The sequence below is a fragment of the Drechmeria coniospora genome, chromosome 03 (genome assembly GCF_001625195.1).
Source record: "Drechmeria coniospora strain ARSEF 6962 chromosome 03, whole genome shotgun sequence".
Classification (NCBI taxonomy): Eukaryota; Fungi; Ascomycota; class Sordariomycetes; order Hypocreales; family Ophiocordycipitaceae; genus Drechmeria; species Drechmeria coniospora.
In genome coordinates this window covers 6,890,099-6,908,107 of record NC_054391.1, presented here as the reverse complement: position 1 = coordinate 6,908,107, position 18,009 = coordinate 6,890,099, and the positions used below count along the sequence as shown (strand labels likewise).

Genomic DNA, 18,009 nt, shown 5'->3' with positions numbered 1-18,009 from the left:
TGGGCACAGCGCCTTTCACCTTCCTCGAAGTGATGTGAAATCATAGTTTGCTTCGACTCGAACCGTCCAACGTCGACCGACCATCTTGCCAAAGCAAAAAAAATTGCCGACCACAACAATGGCGGCCGCCAGCACATTTGAGACGCAGGGCGTCCGGGTGGCTGTGGAGGGCTGCGTAGGTGATCCCGATGCTCACACTGACATGTTGCGGCTCGTGCATGAGCACCTTGAGTGAAAGCGCTGACGATAACTCCCCCAGGGCCATGGTACCCTCGACGCCATCTACGCTGCGGTGCAACGGTCCTGCCAGGAGCGTGGATGGGATGGCGTCGATCTTCTCATCATCGGGGGCGATTTTCAGGCAAGACCCTCGTCCTCGTGCCCGTCCTGCCGACGGGCAACGTCCTGACAGTGTCCCAGTCGGTCCGCAACGCTGCCGACCTCAGCGTCATGTCGGTTCCCGTCAAGTACCGCCAGCTTGGAGACTTCCCCGCCTACTACTCTGGAGAGCGCGTGGCCCCGTTTCTCACCATCTTCATCGCCGGCAACCACGAGGCAAGCTCGCATCTCTGGGAGCTCTACTACGGCGGATGGGTTGCCCCCAACATCTACTATCTCGGCGCCGCCAACGTCCTGCGCTTCGGCCCTCTCCGCATCGCTGGCCTATCGGGCATCTGGAAGGGCTTCGACTACCGCAAACCGCACCACGAGCGGCTTCCCTTCAACTCGGATGATGTCAAGTCCTTCTACCATGTTCGCGAGGTCGATGTTCGCAAGCTTCTGATGGTCCAAACCCAGGTCGACGTTGGCCTCAGCCACGACTGGCCGCGGTCCATAGAGAAGCATGGCGACTCCGAATGGCTCTTCCGCAAGAAGCCGGATTTCAGGTCAGAGTCCATGGACGGCACGCTGGGAAGCGTCGCCGCCGAGTTCGTCATGGATCGACTGCGTCCGCCGTACTGGTTCTCGGCTCACCTGCACGTCAAGTATGCGGCACTGAAAACATACACCGACGAAGAACCACGAACCATGGACGCTCCGACAGGAGCCCCCGAGTCGCTAGCCCTCCCTGTGGCGAAGAAAGAAGCCAATCCGGACGAAATCGACCTGGACATGGACATGGATGACGACGCCGACGCCGACGCCGACAAGAATGACGCTTCCCATCACCACGAGTCACCTGAAGTGAACGCATCAAAGGCTGCCGAGGAAGTAAATACCGTTTCCGACGAGCTTCGAGCCCAGCTTCCACCTTCCTTCGCGCCACCCCCCCCGGCAAAGCCCAGGCGCACGCCGGGTCAGCCTGTGCCGCCGGGAATCACAAACAAGCAAGTGCGGTTCCTGGCCCTGGACAAATGCCTCAGAGGACGTCATTTCCTTCAACTATGCGATCTCTCGCCCTTCAACCAAGACGAGCTTGCCTCGCACCCTCCCAAGGACACGAAGCCCCGCTATCGCCTCCAGTACGATGCTGAGTGGCTGTCCATCACTCGAGTGTTCCACAAGACGCTCACCATCGGCGACCGGCACGCCCAAGTGCCCGAGGATCTTGGCGAAGAACACTACTTACCGCTCGTGGACAAGGAGCGGGCCTGGGTGGAAGAGAATCTTGTGGACAAGGGCAAGATGAATGTTCCTGACAACTTTGAGCTCACCGCGCCGCCACACATGCCGGGCCATCCGGCAATCGTCGACGAGATGCCCGACGAATACACGAACCCGCAGACGGCTGCATTCTGCGAACTCGTCGGGCTCGAGAATCTTTGGGATGCCAGCGCCGAGCAGCGCCGAGCCTGGAGAGAAAGCGGACCAGCGCCTTCCGATTTTCGTGGAAACCGGCGCGGCTTCGGCGGGCGTGGAGGACGTGGAGGACGTGGAGGACGAGGAGGAAGAGGAGGAAGAGGAGGCTGGGGAGGTGGCCAAGGACCTTCTGGCAGCTCGGGTCGAGGGCGCAGGGGCCGATGGTGAAGCGGTGTTGCTGCGGTTGACTCTAGGCAACGTTTCTTCGTTGGTCGGATTTCCCTTGATCTGGCACTGGTGCATGTTCATGTGGCAAGCGAGAAAGGCCAAGATGGCGCAGCACAGTTGAGGCTTGGGTGAATGGAATGGAACAACTACGACCGATTCTTGTGCCTGCACTTCCGTCGGGAGAGCCATCGAGCGCGGGCGCACTGGGTTGCGGCACTGGCGAATCTCCCAGTTTGCCGGCTTGGAGGAAATCGCAGCACAGGCGTGAGCAAGCCGCCCAGGTAGGTACTTGCACGTAGGACGGTGAAGGTGGCAGCTGAGCCGAGCCGAGCTGACCGACATTTCCCAGCCAACTTCACCCGCACAACCCTTCTCTCGGCAGGGCGGCAGCATCACCCATGATGCACCCGTCGGACGAGAATTTGCCGTGGAAAGGGGAAATAAAACGAGGAGCGAACCACAGGCATGGAGGCGAAAGACTTGCCGGCATTCGTCTACGACCCCCTGCCCTCACCTTCGCACATCAGGCTGCTCCAGCGATGCGGAACAAGCACTGGAGGACAACTAGCCTTCTCCCTCGTGACACGACACGTCGACGCCCCGGCACCTGACTACCACTGCCTCTCCTACACCTGGGGCAACCCGTTCGCGCACGGGACGCACTTTGTCGAGCACTTCGACGCCGTCGCGGCCCAGTACGAGGCCCGCAACGCCGTTGACATCGTCCTCGACGGCCGCGCTCTGCGGGTTCAGAAGAACCTCCATGACGCGCTCGCCTCGGTGCCGCAGACGGCCTACCTTGACTACCTGAACCGGCCGCTTGTCGACGAGGCCGGGAAGACCTTCCTTCACACGTCTGCGGCCGAGGGGAGGGCTGGTGCCGTCGATGGCTGGCTGTGGGACGGCGCCGAGGTCGACGGCCTCGATGAGAGGGGTCGAGCGGCGTTGCACTACGCCGCCGACAAGGGTCATTCCAACGTCGTCGAGATGCTATGTCGAGCAGGTGCTCGGCGATGTCGGCGAGGCGACGACGGGAGGACCCCTATGGACCTCGCCTTGGCCGGTGGTCACGGCGGCGTCGTCTCCATCCTCGAGAGCCTCTCCCACCAACCGGATCCCCTAGAGGCCTCAGAAGGCGCGCGGAAGCCGGATCGAGCCGACATGCTCATCTGGGCCGACGCCATCTGCATCAACCAGGCCGACGTGGAGGAGAAGGGTGCGCAGGTGACGATGATGGACCGCATCTACTCCAACGCCGCCTACGTCGTCGCCTGGCTCGGGCCACCTGACGGACAGTCGGAGACGGGTCTGAGGACGCTCGACACCTTGCGGGCGCACCTGCAAGAGTACACCGGCAGCCAGATCGAGCCGTTTGGGGGCTTCGACAGGGACAGGTACGCCGAGGCCTCCGTCCCTTTCCTATCGTGGCCCGAGTGGAGGGCGCTCGCGAGCATCTACCAGCGGCAGTGGTTCCGACGCGCCTGGATCGTGCAGGAGGCGGTGCTGCCCAAGATCCTGCTCATGTACCTAGGCCGACGTCACGTCTCGTGGTACCATCTCGGCATGGTCGCCGATGCTCTCCGCCACAACGCCGCCAAGCTCGGGACCAGCCGGTCGACCGTCTTCGTGCCACCGACCGACGCGGCGGTGCCTGTCGAGTGGAACATGACGGAGATGTACAAGTATCGCACAAATAGGAACATGGCGATGGAAAAGGGCACCGACGCCGCGCCCGAGCACAAGGCTCTCTTCGCCATGAAGGACCTCGTGTTGAACTTTTGGACCTTTCTCGCCTCCGAGCCCCGCGACAAGGTCTTCGCCCTCTACGGCCTCTTCAACGCCTTTGCGGACCGGAGGTTGACGGCCGACTACCGGCTGTCGCTGCGAGAGGTGTACACGGCGACGACGAGGCGCATCATTGCCGACTCGGGAAGCTTGAGCGCCCTGTCCGCATGTGTCTATCCCGAACAGAGGGGCAAGGCAACCAAGCTGCCGAGCTGGGTGCCCGACTTCAGCCTGCCGGCCGTCAACGCCATCCCCGAAACGTTTTGCGCAGACGAGGGCCTGCCATACGTATCGCCTCCCGAAGCCGACGCCGCCGATGGCCGCCTCGTCCTCAGAGTCCGTGGCTTGAAGATCGGCACCATCTCCCGCGTCGGGGGCCGGCCCAACACCGGCCCCTCGGGCAAGCTGCAGTTTGACCCGTCCTGGATCGAAATGGTGCTGTCACTGCGGAGCGAGGGCGCCGGCGGGGAAGGCTTGGTGCTGTCTGAGGTTCTTTGGCGAACGCTATGCATGGACATGTCACCGGGGAGCCTGTTCGACGCGAGCACGTACGGGTCGCGGGCGCCCGATGGTTTCGGGTCGCAGTTTCGCGTCTTCATGCTGCTCATGATCCTCGCCGGTGCCGACAGGATGGTGCTGGAGAAGATGGGAGCCGCGGCGAGCGCGAGCGGCACCTTGTCCGTCAGCCACCTCCCGTACAACCCCATGGCCGCCGACATGGAGCCGACGCTCGCCGGCCTCGACGCGCTCGCGGCCCACGACGGGGACCGAACCTGGACGCCCCTGCGGCAGGAGGTCATGCACTTTTGGGACAAGCTCGAGTGTACCTTGGTGCGGAACACGACGGTCGACGCCGACGGCGGACCGCACGACTTTTACGTTCCGAAGGAGGTGCGCGAGGGCACGGCGAGGATGGTCGGTGGCGGGTACGTCGTCGCCGGCTCGCGCATGTTCCGGCGATGCCACGGCTTCGCGACTGCCTACAGCGCCGTGTACGGGGGACGCCAGCTCATGACGGTCAACAACACGCACCTCGGCATGGCGCCGTTGTCCGCCCAAACCGAGGACGAGGTTTGGATCCTGCCAGGCCTCCGGGCACCGGCGGTCATGAGACCAATCAAGGAGGTCGTCGAGGCCGGCACAGAGCAAGATACGGACGCGAAAGCAGGTGCGGGCGGTGCAACGCCTCGCCATCACTTCGTAGGAGCATGCTATGTCCACGGGCTGATGCATGGTGAGGCGGCGGCGGGGAACCACGTCATGCTGGATACCGTCGAGCTGGTGTGAGGAGGGAGGTTGCAAATGTTGGTGCACGAGGGAATAATAGTACATGCATGCAGTCTGATTTGGGCTCCCAACCTTGGTACCTAGCGAGTAATAATACTGCAATTAATTGAGTAAGGTTTTCTTCTGCAAACCTGTCGATCAAGCACAAATCTTCCGACGACGTGGGATCGTCGGCGCATTGGGCGCAGTGGGCGTAGTGAGACAGCTCTGGGGGCGTTGGTGTTCATTCATATAAGTACGAAGTAATACTCCGTAATTACGGAGTAATGAACTATCACTTGAATAATACAGCAAGTTACTTGCCAGCTACCATGATTTACAGCGCTGGTACCACTGTAAGTGTACTGTACGTTCTGTATGTTGGTACGGAGTACTGACCTACCTACTGTATGCAGGGCGCCTGGTACCCACCCTTTAGCGGGCCGCTACGGCTGGCAACGCTCCCTGTTCGCGATGACCAGCTACCCGTGGTCCGCCAGGCAACGGACCCAAGTCAATCAGTAAACACGCTCCAAGCTTGCATCATCACCACAAACGACCATCATCATCTACACCGCAACACGCTTCTGCCATCATCCATAAAAAGCACCATTTCTACCCCGCGACGTATACATCTCCCTCCCCACGTCCTCGCGAGAGTGCCTTGCAAGGAACCGACGGGCCCGCAGTCCATTGATTGCTGGACGGACGAGCACCATCCACACGTAAGCCTTTCACCATGCTCGACGACACGATGCTGCCATTACCCCGCTAACGGCTGGAATGCAGCCTTCATTCAGCAGGCTTCGATCTCGTCGACAACTCTCGCACTCGACTCAACGTCGTCACCATGTCCCAGTTCCTCAATACCGTGTTCGTGTCCCCTCCCGTCCGCCCCTCTGCCCTTGCCCTCCCGTCCGAAGGCGATCCCCTTTCTGCTCCATCATGGCCGCCATCACGGCTCTGGCCTTTCGATACCTCAGCCCCAAATCGGTCGCCACGATGATGCGGCTCGATCGCACCATAATCCCCGTTCGCGAGGAGCCTCCCTACAGACCACCATCGGATTCGACTGTCGTGACATCGGCTGACGTGCAGGCCGACACGGATAGCAACCAACGGGCGAAGAACCAGTTTCGTCCGCGCGTCGGCAACAGCGGCTCCACGAGCCACCAGCTGCGCCAGTATGCCGAAGTCACCCTCGGCGGTCGCAGCTTGAGAAAGATCGTCAAGCTGCCCGAAGGCGAGGACGAAAACGAGTGGCTTGCGGTCAACAGTGAGCCGGGCCAACGATGCCCTTGCCCTTGCCGGAGCGGAGGCCAAGCGCTGACGGCGAGCCAGTGGTCGACTTTTACAACCAAATCAATATCCTCTATGGTGCCATCACCGAGTTCTGCTCCCCGCAGACGTGTCCCGAGATGAAGGCGACGGACGAGTGAGCACCCGAACCGGCGCTTATGATTTGCCAAGCAACGGTGCTAACTAACCGACCGTGACAGGTTCGAATACCTCTGGCAGGACAATGAGAACTTCAAGAAGCCGACCAAGATGCCCGCTCCCGCCTACATCGAGCAGCTCATGGCCTGGGTGCAAGCAAATATCGACAATGAATCGGTCATGCCCAGCAAGATTGGTATGCCCGTGCCCTGCCCCAGGAGACTGCTGTCGTTTATCATGCACGCACAGAGGGCGACCGCATGCTGATTTCGTCTCAGGCGTACCCTTTCCCAAGTCGTTCCCGGCCCTCGTCCGCCAGATCTTCAAGCGCATGTATCGCGTCTACGCTCACATCTACTGCCACCACTACCCAGTCATTCGAGAGCTCGGCCTCGAGCCGCATCTGAATACCAGCTTCAAGCAATACGTCCTCTTCATCGACGAGCACAGCCTTGCCAGCGGCCGAGACTACTGGGGTCCTTTGGGAGATCTCGTCGACAGCATGCTGCGGAGTGATTAAAAAATTTGGCAAGATGATGAGGGAAGGGGGGAGCATGGCGCTGCACTGTTAGGGAGCTACGGCGTTGGGATATTGCGCTACAGGAACTGCTTGCATGGACACCATCGTTGGATGACACAGACTCGGGAGGTGATGAAGGGATGAATCTTGGTTTTAATACATCTCACCTTCCCCTGTCCCATTCTCTGTCGTGATTTATCTGCTCCAGCGTAATTTCGCCAGCCACCCCACACAGAAGTGATTGAAGAGGGGAGAATGAAGCACATGTAAATTAAGTGCAAGTACGGAGTACAGTATAAGTATTACAAGTACTCGTAAACCCAGCATACAGTAATAATACTATAAATAATGTAAGTACGGAGGACCGTAAAGTGTCCATTTGCTTACAGTACTCTACAAGTATCAAGTACAACTATACTTACAAGTACAAGTAATTACTCCGTAAGTACTTAAGTAATGTACCGGAGTGCCTCCTCCAGCCAGAATAGGCGCGAGCAAGGTTGGCGTATTATGTAATCCACGCAAATGTTGATGCCTCACAATGGCCAGGCATCAAGTTCCAAAATTGCCGAGACGGCGAGAACGTCGAAACAACGAGCTCCACGCCACGCCTCTCAACGTCGCCGTCAATCCCCTCCTCAACGCCAATTCCTCCTCCCACGCCCGCCGCCATGCTCTCCCGACAAGTCTTCCGTACCGTCCGCGCCGCCGCTCCCCAGCGTGCCGTCGCAATCTGCGCGACGCCGGCACGGACCTTTGCCGCCGCTGCCACTGGCAACGAGGGCCAACCCCCCATCAGCGTCTTCGGCATTGACGGCACCTACGCCTCCGCCTTGGTACGACTTCTTCCCCAACCTATCCAAGGTCCCCAATGGGCAGAGAAGACGCTGCGGGTACACCGCTGGTTCCTTGATAGGGCGGCGGTGGACTATGAAGATGCCAGCGTTTGGCCAGATGTCGCCTTTGCTGACGTGCGTCAATTTAGTACACGGCTGCTTCCAAGTCCTCGACCCTCGACCCCACGGCCAAGGCCCTCTCCAACCTCGCCAACATCTTCGAAAAGGACGCCAAGCTGGCCGTTCTCTTGTCCGCCCCTACCCTCACCGCCGAGGATAAGTCGGCCATCGTTGCCGAGCTCAACAAGCACACCGGCGGCAGCAACCAGACGGTCCAGAACTTCCTCGAGACGCTCGCCGAGAACAACCGCCTCGGCCTGCTCCGGGGCGTCTGCGAAAAGTTCAGCCAGCTCATGTCCGCCTCCCGTGGCGAAGTGGAGATGACCGTGACGAGCGCTCAGGTACGAGCATGCCAACTTATGGGAGGGTTGTGTCGTTCGACGTGCTAATACGATCATCTTCGGCGCCTCTCACAGGCTCTGGATGCAAGGACTTTGTCGCGACTGGAGACTGCTGTCGCCAAGTCCGCCTACGTCGGCCAGGGCAAGAAACTCAAGGTCACCAACCAGGTATGCACCCATCCCTACCGCACATGTCCGCCTACACCACAGATCATATCCCTCTAACCAAAGTTCCCCTCATTTAGGTCAACCCCGACATTGTTGGTGGGCTTGTGGTCGAGGTCGGCGACCGAACCATCGACCTCAGCGTCTCGGCCCGTATCGCCAAGATGAACAAGCTCCTCAACGACACCCTGTAAAAACAACCGATACTTGACCCAACTGCATAGCAACTCGTACAACCCCAAAGTTCCTTACGTTCAGGTGTTCGAAACACAGGCTGCCCACCTGTGAGCCGAGCGATGTCTGTCGTCCTGGCGCCATCCACGGGACGCCGCCGGGAAGGAGATGGGGAGATGGAAGTGGAAGCCAGCTATTACGACGATTCCGGGTGACCGTGTGCGCGTCAAACTTTGTATGACGTCGTTGATAGCGGTGTGTGGAATATAATTCTTTTACCCATGCCCATGCCCCGTGATCCTTTCGTCCTTGTCAAGAAAACGTCCCGCAAGGGACCCAACTCACTTGACCATATGTCTGAGCAGTGAGCAATAGGCCGGCGCCGGTCCTGTATATATATATATATATATATCTGAACATCTCCTCGAACCGCCAGAGTTCGTCGAGGTGCATCCGTGCTCTGTTGAATCTAGTGTCTAACATCCAGCCCATTGATAACAAGAGACCAATGCACATGGCATACCTACTGTACAATTGACCAAACTCCTCCACGCCGACGGAAAATAAAAGAGTCCTTTTAGACGGCACATGTGTTGCAGCTACCAAGCCTTGGTCTCAATCTCATCGTCCGTCACATAGTCCACGTAGTCGTCACTCTGGTTTCTGAACCGATTGAGCTGGTCGGTAACGTAGTGACGCATGTGCTCGTCTGCCTCGATCTTTTCCTTCGATCGGCCCTCGTCGTTCACGACCGAGTTTGCGGTAGAGCGGGCGTCGTCATCGACGACGTTGACGGGCGTGTCAAAGTCGCTGCGGGCGCTGATGGAGCGCGCCATCGACGACCGGCGTGTGTGCCGCGGCGTGTCGCTTCGTGACGTGCCATTCTCGACATTTCGGTGGAACATTTCATCAAAGTAGTGTGACATGGCTACCCTAGGGGTACGGGGTGTCTGCGGGAGGCGGCAGGTGACTCTGCAACGATCAACGTGTTAGCCGAGAAGGGAAGGGAGATGAGCCAGGCGCTGGGGTTTACCCTGTGTCGTGGATCATGCGAGCGATCAAGCCTGTCCAGCCGCACTGGTGGCTGGCTCCGAGACCACGTCCCGTGTCGCCGTCGAAGAACTCGTAAAACCAGACATGATCTTTCCAGTACTTGTCGAAATTGAGAAGGTCGTGGTCCCCGTTGATGCTTCGCCGTCCATCGTCAGTTCTCGCGAAGAGGTGTTGCAGCCGGTGCTGGATTTCCTCCGAAACCTTGCCAAGATGCATGTAGGTGCCGCTTCCCGTCGGACACTCGACCTGGAACTCGGGCCCGTGGAAGAGGTAGAAGCGCTGCAGGGACTCGACGAGGAGGAAGTTGACGCAAAGCCAGATCGGCCCTCTCCAGTTGCTGTTGCCGCCGAAGAGGCCGCTGTCGGAATCGCCCGGCACGTATCCTACCTCGAACCGCTGGTCGTCGACATTCATGGAGTACGGGTGTTCCTTGTGATACTTGGACAGCGATCTGATACCGTGATCGCTAAAAAATTCATCCTCGTCCAACATTCTCTTCAGGATCTTCTCCAGGCGATCTTTGTTCACCATCGAAAGCAAGATGCGGTCCCCCTTGCCCCTCTTGGCGATGCTCGCCATGTTTCTCTCCGCTATATCGCAGTGATTCTTGACAAACCACTCCACTCTCTTGCGGAAGGATGGTAGCTTGTTCATGAGCTCCGGCTCCAGCGTTGTCGTCGCATACAGGGGAATGAGGCCGACCAAGGACCGGACGGGCAGCTGCTGGATGTACGGCCCTCCCCACGAGATGGCGTCGTAGTAGAAACCGTCGTCTTGGTTCCAGAGCGAGTGAGCTGGCGAATCGCCATTGGTTTCCGTTCGGAACGTCATGGCGTCGCTGATGAAGATGAAGTGCTCGAAGAACTTGGAGGCAATGTCCTCGTAGATGCGGCGATGCTTTGCCAGCTCGAGCGAGATGTTGAGCATGGACAGGCAGAAGAAGGCCATCCACCCGGTGCTGTCTGCCTGCTCCAAAAGGCCACCAGTGGGCAGCGGTTCGGACCGGTTGAACAAGCCGATGTTGTCGAGGCCCAAGAAGCCGCCCTCGAAAACGTTGTTGCCGTCGCTGTCCTTGCGGTTGACCCACCAGGTAAAGTTGAGGAGGAGCTTCTGGAAGACGCGTTCGAGAAAGTCGAGATCCTGTCGACCGTACATCTTTCGCTCAATCTTGAAGACGCGAAAGGTGGCCCAGGCGTGAACGGGAGGGTTGACGTCGTTGAAGTTCCACTCGTACCTGGTTACAACATTGTCAGCGCGGCCGTGCGAGAGGGGGGTTGCGTTTGGAGGCAAGGGCAAACTGACGCTGGCAGCTGTCCGTTTGGATGACAGTACCACTCCCTCGTGAACAAGTCGAGCTGTTTCTTGGCGAACTCGGGATCGATCATGGCCAGCGGGATGCAGTGAAAGGCCGTGTCCCAGGCGGCGAAGAAGGGGTATTCCCACGAATCGGGCATCGACAGGATGTCGTCGCAGTGCATGTGTTTCCACTGCGCATTCCGGACTCCCATCCGTTGCTTGGGCGGGGGCGGCGTTGTCTTGTCGCCGTTGGCCCAGTGGTCCCATACGAAATAGTAGTGCTGCTTCGTCCACATCATCCCCGAGAAGGCCTGTCGCTGGATGTTGCGTAGATCATCCGTCATCGGCAGCGGACTTATCCGGTAATAGAACTCGTCCGCTTCTTCCTTGCGCTGCTCCATGACCTCGTCAAACTCCTCCTCGTCCAGGAAGGACCTGTCCGCTTTGGAGAAGCGGAATCGAACGACTAGCAAGGTCAGTTGAGCTTCGCATCAGCGACGGCTTGCCAGGACGGGACGTACCGGCACACTCCCCGGGATTGACACCACCGTCTTCGCTGAAGTCGAACCAAGCAGCACACTTTGTGCCGACCTGGGCAGGGTTGATTGCGGCCTTTTCGCCGTCGACAATGTACCGGTGAAAGGCATCCTTGACATAGGGCTGCTTGTTTTCTTGGTCGTAGAGGACCTTGTAGTTGGTGTCATTTTCGGTAAACAGCATCTTGGGCAAGACGTCGTCCCCGCTCGAACCGACGCCGGGCGATGGGGAGAAGCAGGTGTATCGAGGACCGAGACTGGGGTGTTCCGACTTGGCCGCCGTATCGGTGTGAAAGGCGATGGAGGGCTTCATATCGTCGGGCTCCCTGCCCCAGCTCCACGTGTTTCGAAACCAGACATGCGGGATGAGGTGGAGCGGTGCCGGGTCCGGGCCCCTATTCCAAGCGGTGACTCGGAAGAGCAACTCGTCGGGGTCATCCTTCTCCTTTGCCGTCTCGATGATGATGTCCCAGTACCTGTTGTCGTTGAAGATGCCGGTGTCGAGAATTTGATACTCCGGGTCTGAGCGACCCCTCCTCGCACTCTCCGTGATCAAGTCTTTGTAGGGAAAGGCCTGCTGCGGGTACTTGTAGAGAAACTTCATGTACGAGTGCTGCGGCGGGTCAGCAGGCGATGCGGACCGGGCCGTGGACGGCAAGAGGATGGACGAGATCGTACAGTCTAGACGACCGGAGTCAGCAGAATGGCCAAGGCGCGGCATGGGGTAGAGGGGGCAGGCACTGGTTCCGACGTACGGGGGTGTTGTCGAGATGGAAATGCGCCTCCTTGACGCTCTCTCCATGGTTGCCCTGAGGGTTGGACAGACCGAAGAGGCGTTCTTTCAGAAATTCGCTGTTCCTCGTCAGCACGGAGGCGTCGACTTTCCGATGATGGCCACAGCCTACTCCTTCTCATTCCAGAAGCTGAAGGCAATGTTCTGGAAGCCGTGGGTGTCGGAGACACCGGCGATGCCATCTTCGCCCCATCGGAAGGTGCGGGATCGGGCATGATCGTGGGGAAAGTCTGGAAGCAACGGTTAACCAATCGAGGAATCGCCGGGACGGACCGGGAGGGACAAGCAGGACGCATACGACTCCAAGCGTCACCATCCTGGCTGTAGTCTTCTCTCACTGAGGTCAAGCTTGTTAGCCACTGCTGCCACGGCCACCTCTCGACGAGGCTCGGGTGGAAGGCATTTTCATACCTGTGGCCCATTGACGCTCGGAAACATAGGGCCCCCATTTCTTCCAGTACTTGGTTTGCTCGCGATCCTCCTTGAGGCGCTTCTCCTCTTCGGTGAGGTACTCGAAGCCGTCAAAGACAACCATGTCGCAAGAAGAGCCTCGACAAGGGCGACAGAGACTATCCGGTGAGGGGCGGAAGTCTGGAGAGCACGGAAGGGGAGAATTTCAGTACGTTTTGTGAGGCGACGGGTCTGGGAAGGAATGAGGGAGCCGAAAGTATGAATTGATCGGCTCGGCATAGGGGAGCTTCCTTGCTCACCTGCGCCGGCACCTAAGCTGATGGCGTCACATCAGCGCCTTGGACGTGGGGCTCACAGCAGTATAGCGGGGCAGACATACCCATACCTACTTCCGGAGGACAGTTTCAAGCCCGCTGGGCGACTTGCAAGCCACTGACTGAGGCCTATATTTTCTAGCAGGCTGCTTCATGACCTCCCGTAGGTGTCCAGAGAACCCCGTACATGTACTTGAACTTACTAGTACGTACCCTACACATGGACGGAGTACAGGTACTTGCAGATACTTACGAGGCGCTTGTGTCTACGATACTGGTACGAATTCGTACGAAGCTGCTACGTGCCACCATATGTACTCGGCACGATGCCCAGCCGTACATGCGCTGCCTTCCCAAGTATATGCAAGTACATGTACGAACACAAGTAGGCTCGTCTGGAAACATTCGACGCTACGGGACTAGCATCTAGATCTTCCCGCCTCGGAGCAGTCATCTGAAACTATCAAGCAATCTCTTCCTAGCGTCCTGGTTGATGTACTTTGCCTTGACGACTGCGAGATACAGCGTAGGGCATATCGGGGCCGCGCTTTCATGTGCGGTGGGGAATGATGAAGCTCTCAGCTTCGTACGGGTGCAAGTACAGTATCAGTTGGTACTCTTTCACCGTGGGATGGGATGCTAGGGGTACATCACTAAGCCGGTGCCAAGGTGAAGTACGAGTGGACAGGGTACGACTCACTAAGTACAGTACGCGTCAATGCTTGGTTTTGCCAATGCACACGTACACGTATGTACTGCACTCCGTACTAGTATTACTCTGTATTTACTACTAGGTTAGCACCTACTTGGTACTCCGTAGGTGTAGGTATTACAAGTGTACTGTACAGCAAGTACAAAGATAGGCGTACAGAGTACCTACACCCACTGTACCTAGTACGGAGAACATGTACATTTGAACCCAGCAAGTACGTACAAGTAGAGTGCCTGGTTGGTGGGGACTTTGCTCCGTCCAACTTATCGATGCATGCACTGTACTTACAGTACAGCACATTAATGTAAGTACAGTACTTACTGCACAGTACTCCGTAAGGATAGTAGGATACGACATGTCTCCGAACTTTGTCCAGTATCAAAATAATACCTCGTACCCGTAGCCGCCGTTTCCATACTGTACAAGTGCAGAGAACGCTTTCAATCCCGACATGGCCCCTGTAAGCCCCTGAGCGAGGTCAATGTCTGTGGATATTTCCACTAATACTAAGTACTAAAGTACTTGCAGGACATTTACAGAAGTGCTGTGCCCAAGTACCTAGTAAGTACAAACAACAGGCGGGACCGTGTGCAGAGTACTGCTTGACACTGACAGTACCTCACACCTATAAATGCACTCCGTACTAATACTTACTAGGTACTAGACCTGCATGTACGGTGGTATTACGAGTATGGTGAAGACTCGGCGCAGTACAATAAGTAATACTCCGTGCAGAGTGCCCCGTAGGTGGACATGTACCTACTGACCTAGACTTGAAATGGCAGAAGGATTCGGGGCTGAGATATCATCTTCTCGGGTCCATACGCCAAACGAGCTGCCCTCGCAACTACAAGCACTGACACAAATGCATGCACCATCTGGTTTGCTGCGATACTCGTCGCGTACCCTTGCATGACTGCGTTTTATCTGCACCAGTTTGCGGGTGTGCGCGACACGAATTAGGCCCATGCTTCCGATTGAAGTACGGAGAGAATGCTGCAAGCCTATCGCCGTAAGGCACTGCTGAGCCGGAGTGGATACAACGCAATACTTGCACGAAAATATATCCTGTGCTTCTGGCTAACATATCCTATGCATGGCCTTCAAGCGTACATTGTACATCAATGTACTCCGTACTCCGTACTGTAGACGTATCCAGGGCCGTTTCCGAGCATCTATCCGCGGCATGGCTGCGGCAGTTGGCAGGTGGCAGATGGCGTGCAGCCAGCAGGCGTTGGCGGGGTCAGGCGTTGGGACTCAGTGAGGGCTCCGAGCGCTGCGCTGCGGATGTTGGCAACTGGCGGTAAAATGAAAAAAAGGCGAATGAAAGAAGAAAAAAAGCGGCAAGTTTCGGCCCAGGCCTGGCCAGTCCAGATCAGATCAGACCGGACCAGATCATAATTACCAGATCAGAACAGATCAGACGGATGCTAGGCTGGACCGTAGCCTGAACGGAACGGTGGATCGACAAAGGAGAACGAGGCGAGGCACTGCCAGCAGCTAAAAGTGACGGAATTGAGCCCGAGTTTCGCTGTCGAAGAGGACCAGCGACGGCCCCAACGTGTCGCAACACAGCGGACATGGTATTTGCGCCCACCATCGATGCAAATACAATGCAGGCGCGCTCTCTATCCGTCGTCAAGGGTTCCTGCTCCTGAAACCTTTCCTTGCGAATCGCAGACCGGACGGCTTCCCCGGCTGACTTTCGGGATGATCACCAGTTCCTCCAGACCGACCTCGTGGCGACGTCAAGTGTGCCAAAGTTCCGAGGCCGCAGCTGAAGGTGGCGCATCGGCCTAGCTCTAGCCTCGACGTCAGGCCTGGCTTTCACCCACCGCTGCGGAACTCGGACGGGGCCACTGAACGAGCCTGAGAAGGGAAAAGATGGCGGTGACGGCAGGGCACATGGCACCGTCGTGTCGAATCCGCCAGCTCGTCCGGCATCCCACGTCAGGTTCACGCATGTCAGCTCGACGACGGTGCGGCGCACGGCGTGAAGCGTGAAGCGGTTGAGGCGAGTCGCCGTCCGCCAAAGGCTACAACCCCCCCGTAAGTTAGTACGTACAGTACTTAAGTACGCTGTACTTGTGTACTCCAGAGATACATACAACCCGCCTACGGTTGCCTGCAAGCCCGCCCCTGGCACGCCCCTCTTCCGTGTACTTGACAGGTACTCCCGCCAGGATCAGGGCCACAGCGTGCATAGGATGCCCTGACGCCCTTGGAGTGGAACCTGCCTCTCCCGACTCTGTCCAAATCCTCCCTCCATCCACCGACGCGATCTACGACTCCGCCACTGGCTGTCGTGGTCTCACTCTTCACCTCGACTGCCTGCCTCGTCTCCCTATCCTTTTCTCGTCCCCCATCCTCCTCCCACCCTCACCCCCCCCTCCCTCATCACCATCCACATCCTCGTCTCCATCCCTGTTTGCTCAGGCCACCATGCAGCGCGACGAATACCCATCTTCCTGACTGATATACCTTGAACCTCCGCTCGCTCGCCGCTCCTCGCCGCATTGGATATCTGGCCCGTCCCCCTTCGATCCGTCCAACCGCTGCCTCGAACGGGCGGCCTCGTTGCCGATCGGCTCTTGCATGCTCGGTCGAAATGTCTGATTCCGTCTCTTTCCTGCGTCGGCTGATCCTGGAGTCTCCGCCGGGAGAATGGGCTCTTCGCCAGCTGCGCAGTTTGCTCATCGGCGCCCTCAGGCAGGGCCCGATCCCTCAGCACGTCGCCTTTGAGATGGACGGCAACCGAAGATACGCCCGCACGCATCGGATGGAGACTGTCGAGGGCCACCACCGAGGCTTTGAGGCTCTTGCTCGGGTATCCTTCCTCTCCCTCCTCGTCGGATGTCCGAGCCGGCCGGAGCGCGAGGCTAACGCTGGCTGCCCTCTAGATCATGGAGATTTGCTACCGTTGCGGCGTCAAGGTCGTCACCGTCTACGCCTTCAGCGTGGAAAACTTCAACCGACCGAAGCACGAGGTGGAAGGGCTTATGCAGCTGGCCAAGGTGAAGCTCGAGCAGCTGACGACGTGCGGCGACATCCTCGACCGCTACGGCGCCTGCGTGCGGGTCCTCGGGCAGCGGGAGATGATCCGCGAGGACGTTCTCCAAGTCGTCGACAAGGCCGTTGCCAGGACGCGACACAACAACAAGTCGGTCGTGGCCACCCTGGGCGTGACGAACTGGTGCTGACTGACATGGGTCCAGGGCCGTGCTCAACATTTGCTTTCCCTACACGTCGAGGGCCGAGATGACGACGGCCATACGGTCGACGGTGGAAGAGTTCCTCGCCCCGCCGCCACCCAAGAGCACACCCTTCTCGCCCTCGCGCATCCGGCAGAAGATTCTGTCGACGCAGCTCGACACCATCGCGGACGAGTCGCCCTACGAGACGGCGGGGTCCGACGGCGACGAGGCCGAGAAGAACGCCGACGGCGACGGCGGAGACTCGACGTCGACGACGCTGTCGCCCGACTCCCCGAAGCCGCACCTGTGGTCGAGGCACGGGCCGTACGGCGCCTCGCACCTGCCGAACCCCGAGACCATCACGGTCGAGACGCTCGAGAAGCACATGTACACGGCGCTCGACCCCCCCCTGGAACTTTTCGTCAGAACTAGCGGTGTCGAGCGACTAAGCGACTTTATGCTCTGGCAGTGCCACCAGGACACGCACATTTTCTTTCTCGAGTGCTACTGGCCCGACTTTGACCTGCAACATTTCATATGGGTCATGCTGGAGTGGCAGTGGAGGCAGAAGCAGAGGGAGAGGGACGACAACCCGGACAGGGCCTGGAATGCAAAGACACGACGGCTGGCGGAATGAATGGTCGGTGCCGCACTGCTGCCGCGACGCTGCCTGCGAGCCACGGTCCTCGCAACGGCCCGAGGGGGCGACGCATGGGAGGACGGTCCTTTCCGGGAGACGGACGGAACGGTTCATAGCGCTCATTGTGATTTTTCATCTGCCTCTTCCCGACGGCCATGGGCCGCCGACCAACTTATCGCCGTTGGCTGCCCGCGGCGCCGAAGGCATGCACTTCCTAGTACTTGGCGAGGATTCCCGATGACGTCTCTGTCGCTGGCATACGCATCCTGGCCCGAGCACGCGGTCGATGGTGTAGGGGGAGCCTGGGTGTAGGGGAAGCCTGGGTGTTGGCCGGGGTTCATCAGCGCCTCGGATGCTCCCGTACAGCCATGACGAAGCGATTCCCCCCTCCGTTCCCGATTCTCCTGCTGCCATCGGCGGGGGGGGTTACGGAGACGTAAGTAATACC

General features: G+C 58.5%; 6 protein-coding genes across 6 annotated transcripts; 5 read left to right on the top strand and 1 right to left on the bottom strand.

Moving 5' to 3' along the window:
- Window positions 1-450: 450 nt before the first annotated feature.
- On the top strand, window positions 451-2,089 carry DCS_07651 (lariat debranching enzyme; the record flags this gene model as incomplete). The annotated part of the gene is made up of 2 exons (XM_040804935.1): window positions 451-1,746; window positions 1,814-2,089. 2 exons carry the CDS (start codon window positions 451-453, stop codon window positions 2,087-2,089), a joined length of 1,572 nt encoding a protein of 523 aa, XP_040655039.1.
- Window positions 2,090-2,433: 344 nt separating this feature from the next.
- DCS_07650 (uncharacterized protein) lies at window positions 2,434-5,040 on the top strand (the record flags this gene model as incomplete). Its single annotated transcript, XM_040804934.1, has 1 exon — window positions 2,434-5,040. The coding sequence occupies one exon, from the start codon at window positions 2,434-2,436 to the stop codon at window positions 5,038-5,040; it is 2,607 nt and encodes an 868-aa protein (XP_040655038.1).
- Window positions 5,041-5,802: 762 nt separating this feature from the next.
- DCS_07649 (putative maintenance of ploidy protein mob1) lies at window positions 5,803-6,976 on the top strand (the record flags this gene model as incomplete). Its single annotated transcript, XM_040804933.1, has 4 exons — window positions 5,803-6,295; window positions 6,361-6,454; window positions 6,519-6,652; window positions 6,735-6,976. 4 exons carry the CDS (start codon window positions 5,803-5,805, stop codon window positions 6,974-6,976), a joined length of 963 nt encoding a protein of 320 aa, XP_040655037.1.
- Window positions 6,977-7,647: 671 nt separating this feature from the next.
- Window positions 7,648-8,632, top strand: DCS_07648 (putative oligomycin sensitivity conferring protein; the record flags this gene model as incomplete). The annotated part of the gene is made up of 4 exons (XM_040804932.1): window positions 7,648-7,812; window positions 7,962-8,273; window positions 8,349-8,441; window positions 8,519-8,632. 4 exons carry the CDS (start codon window positions 7,648-7,650, stop codon window positions 8,630-8,632), a joined length of 684 nt encoding a protein of 227 aa, XP_040655036.1.
- Window positions 8,633-9,211: 579 nt separating this feature from the next.
- DCS_07647 (uncharacterized protein) lies at window positions 9,212-12,825 on the bottom strand (the record flags this gene model as incomplete). Its single annotated transcript, XM_040804931.1, has 8 exons — window positions 9,212-9,584; window positions 9,646-10,899; window positions 10,968-11,427; window positions 11,483-12,110; window positions 12,253-12,349; window positions 12,403-12,520; window positions 12,589-12,627; window positions 12,702-12,825. 8 exons carry the CDS (start codon window positions 12,823-12,825, stop codon window positions 9,212-9,214), a joined length of 3,093 nt encoding a protein of 1,030 aa, XP_040655035.1.
- Window positions 12,826-16,335: 3,510 nt separating this feature from the next.
- On the top strand, window positions 16,336-17,558 carry DCS_07646 (dehydrodolichyl diphosphate synthase; the record flags this gene model as incomplete). The annotated part of the gene is made up of 3 exons (XM_040804930.1): window positions 16,336-16,554; window positions 16,628-16,887; window positions 16,943-17,558. The coding sequence occupies 3 exons, from the start codon at window positions 16,336-16,338 to the stop codon at window positions 17,556-17,558; spliced, it is 1,095 nt and encodes a 364-aa protein (XP_040655034.1).
- Between the last annotated feature and the right edge of the window lie 451 nt (window positions 17,559-18,009).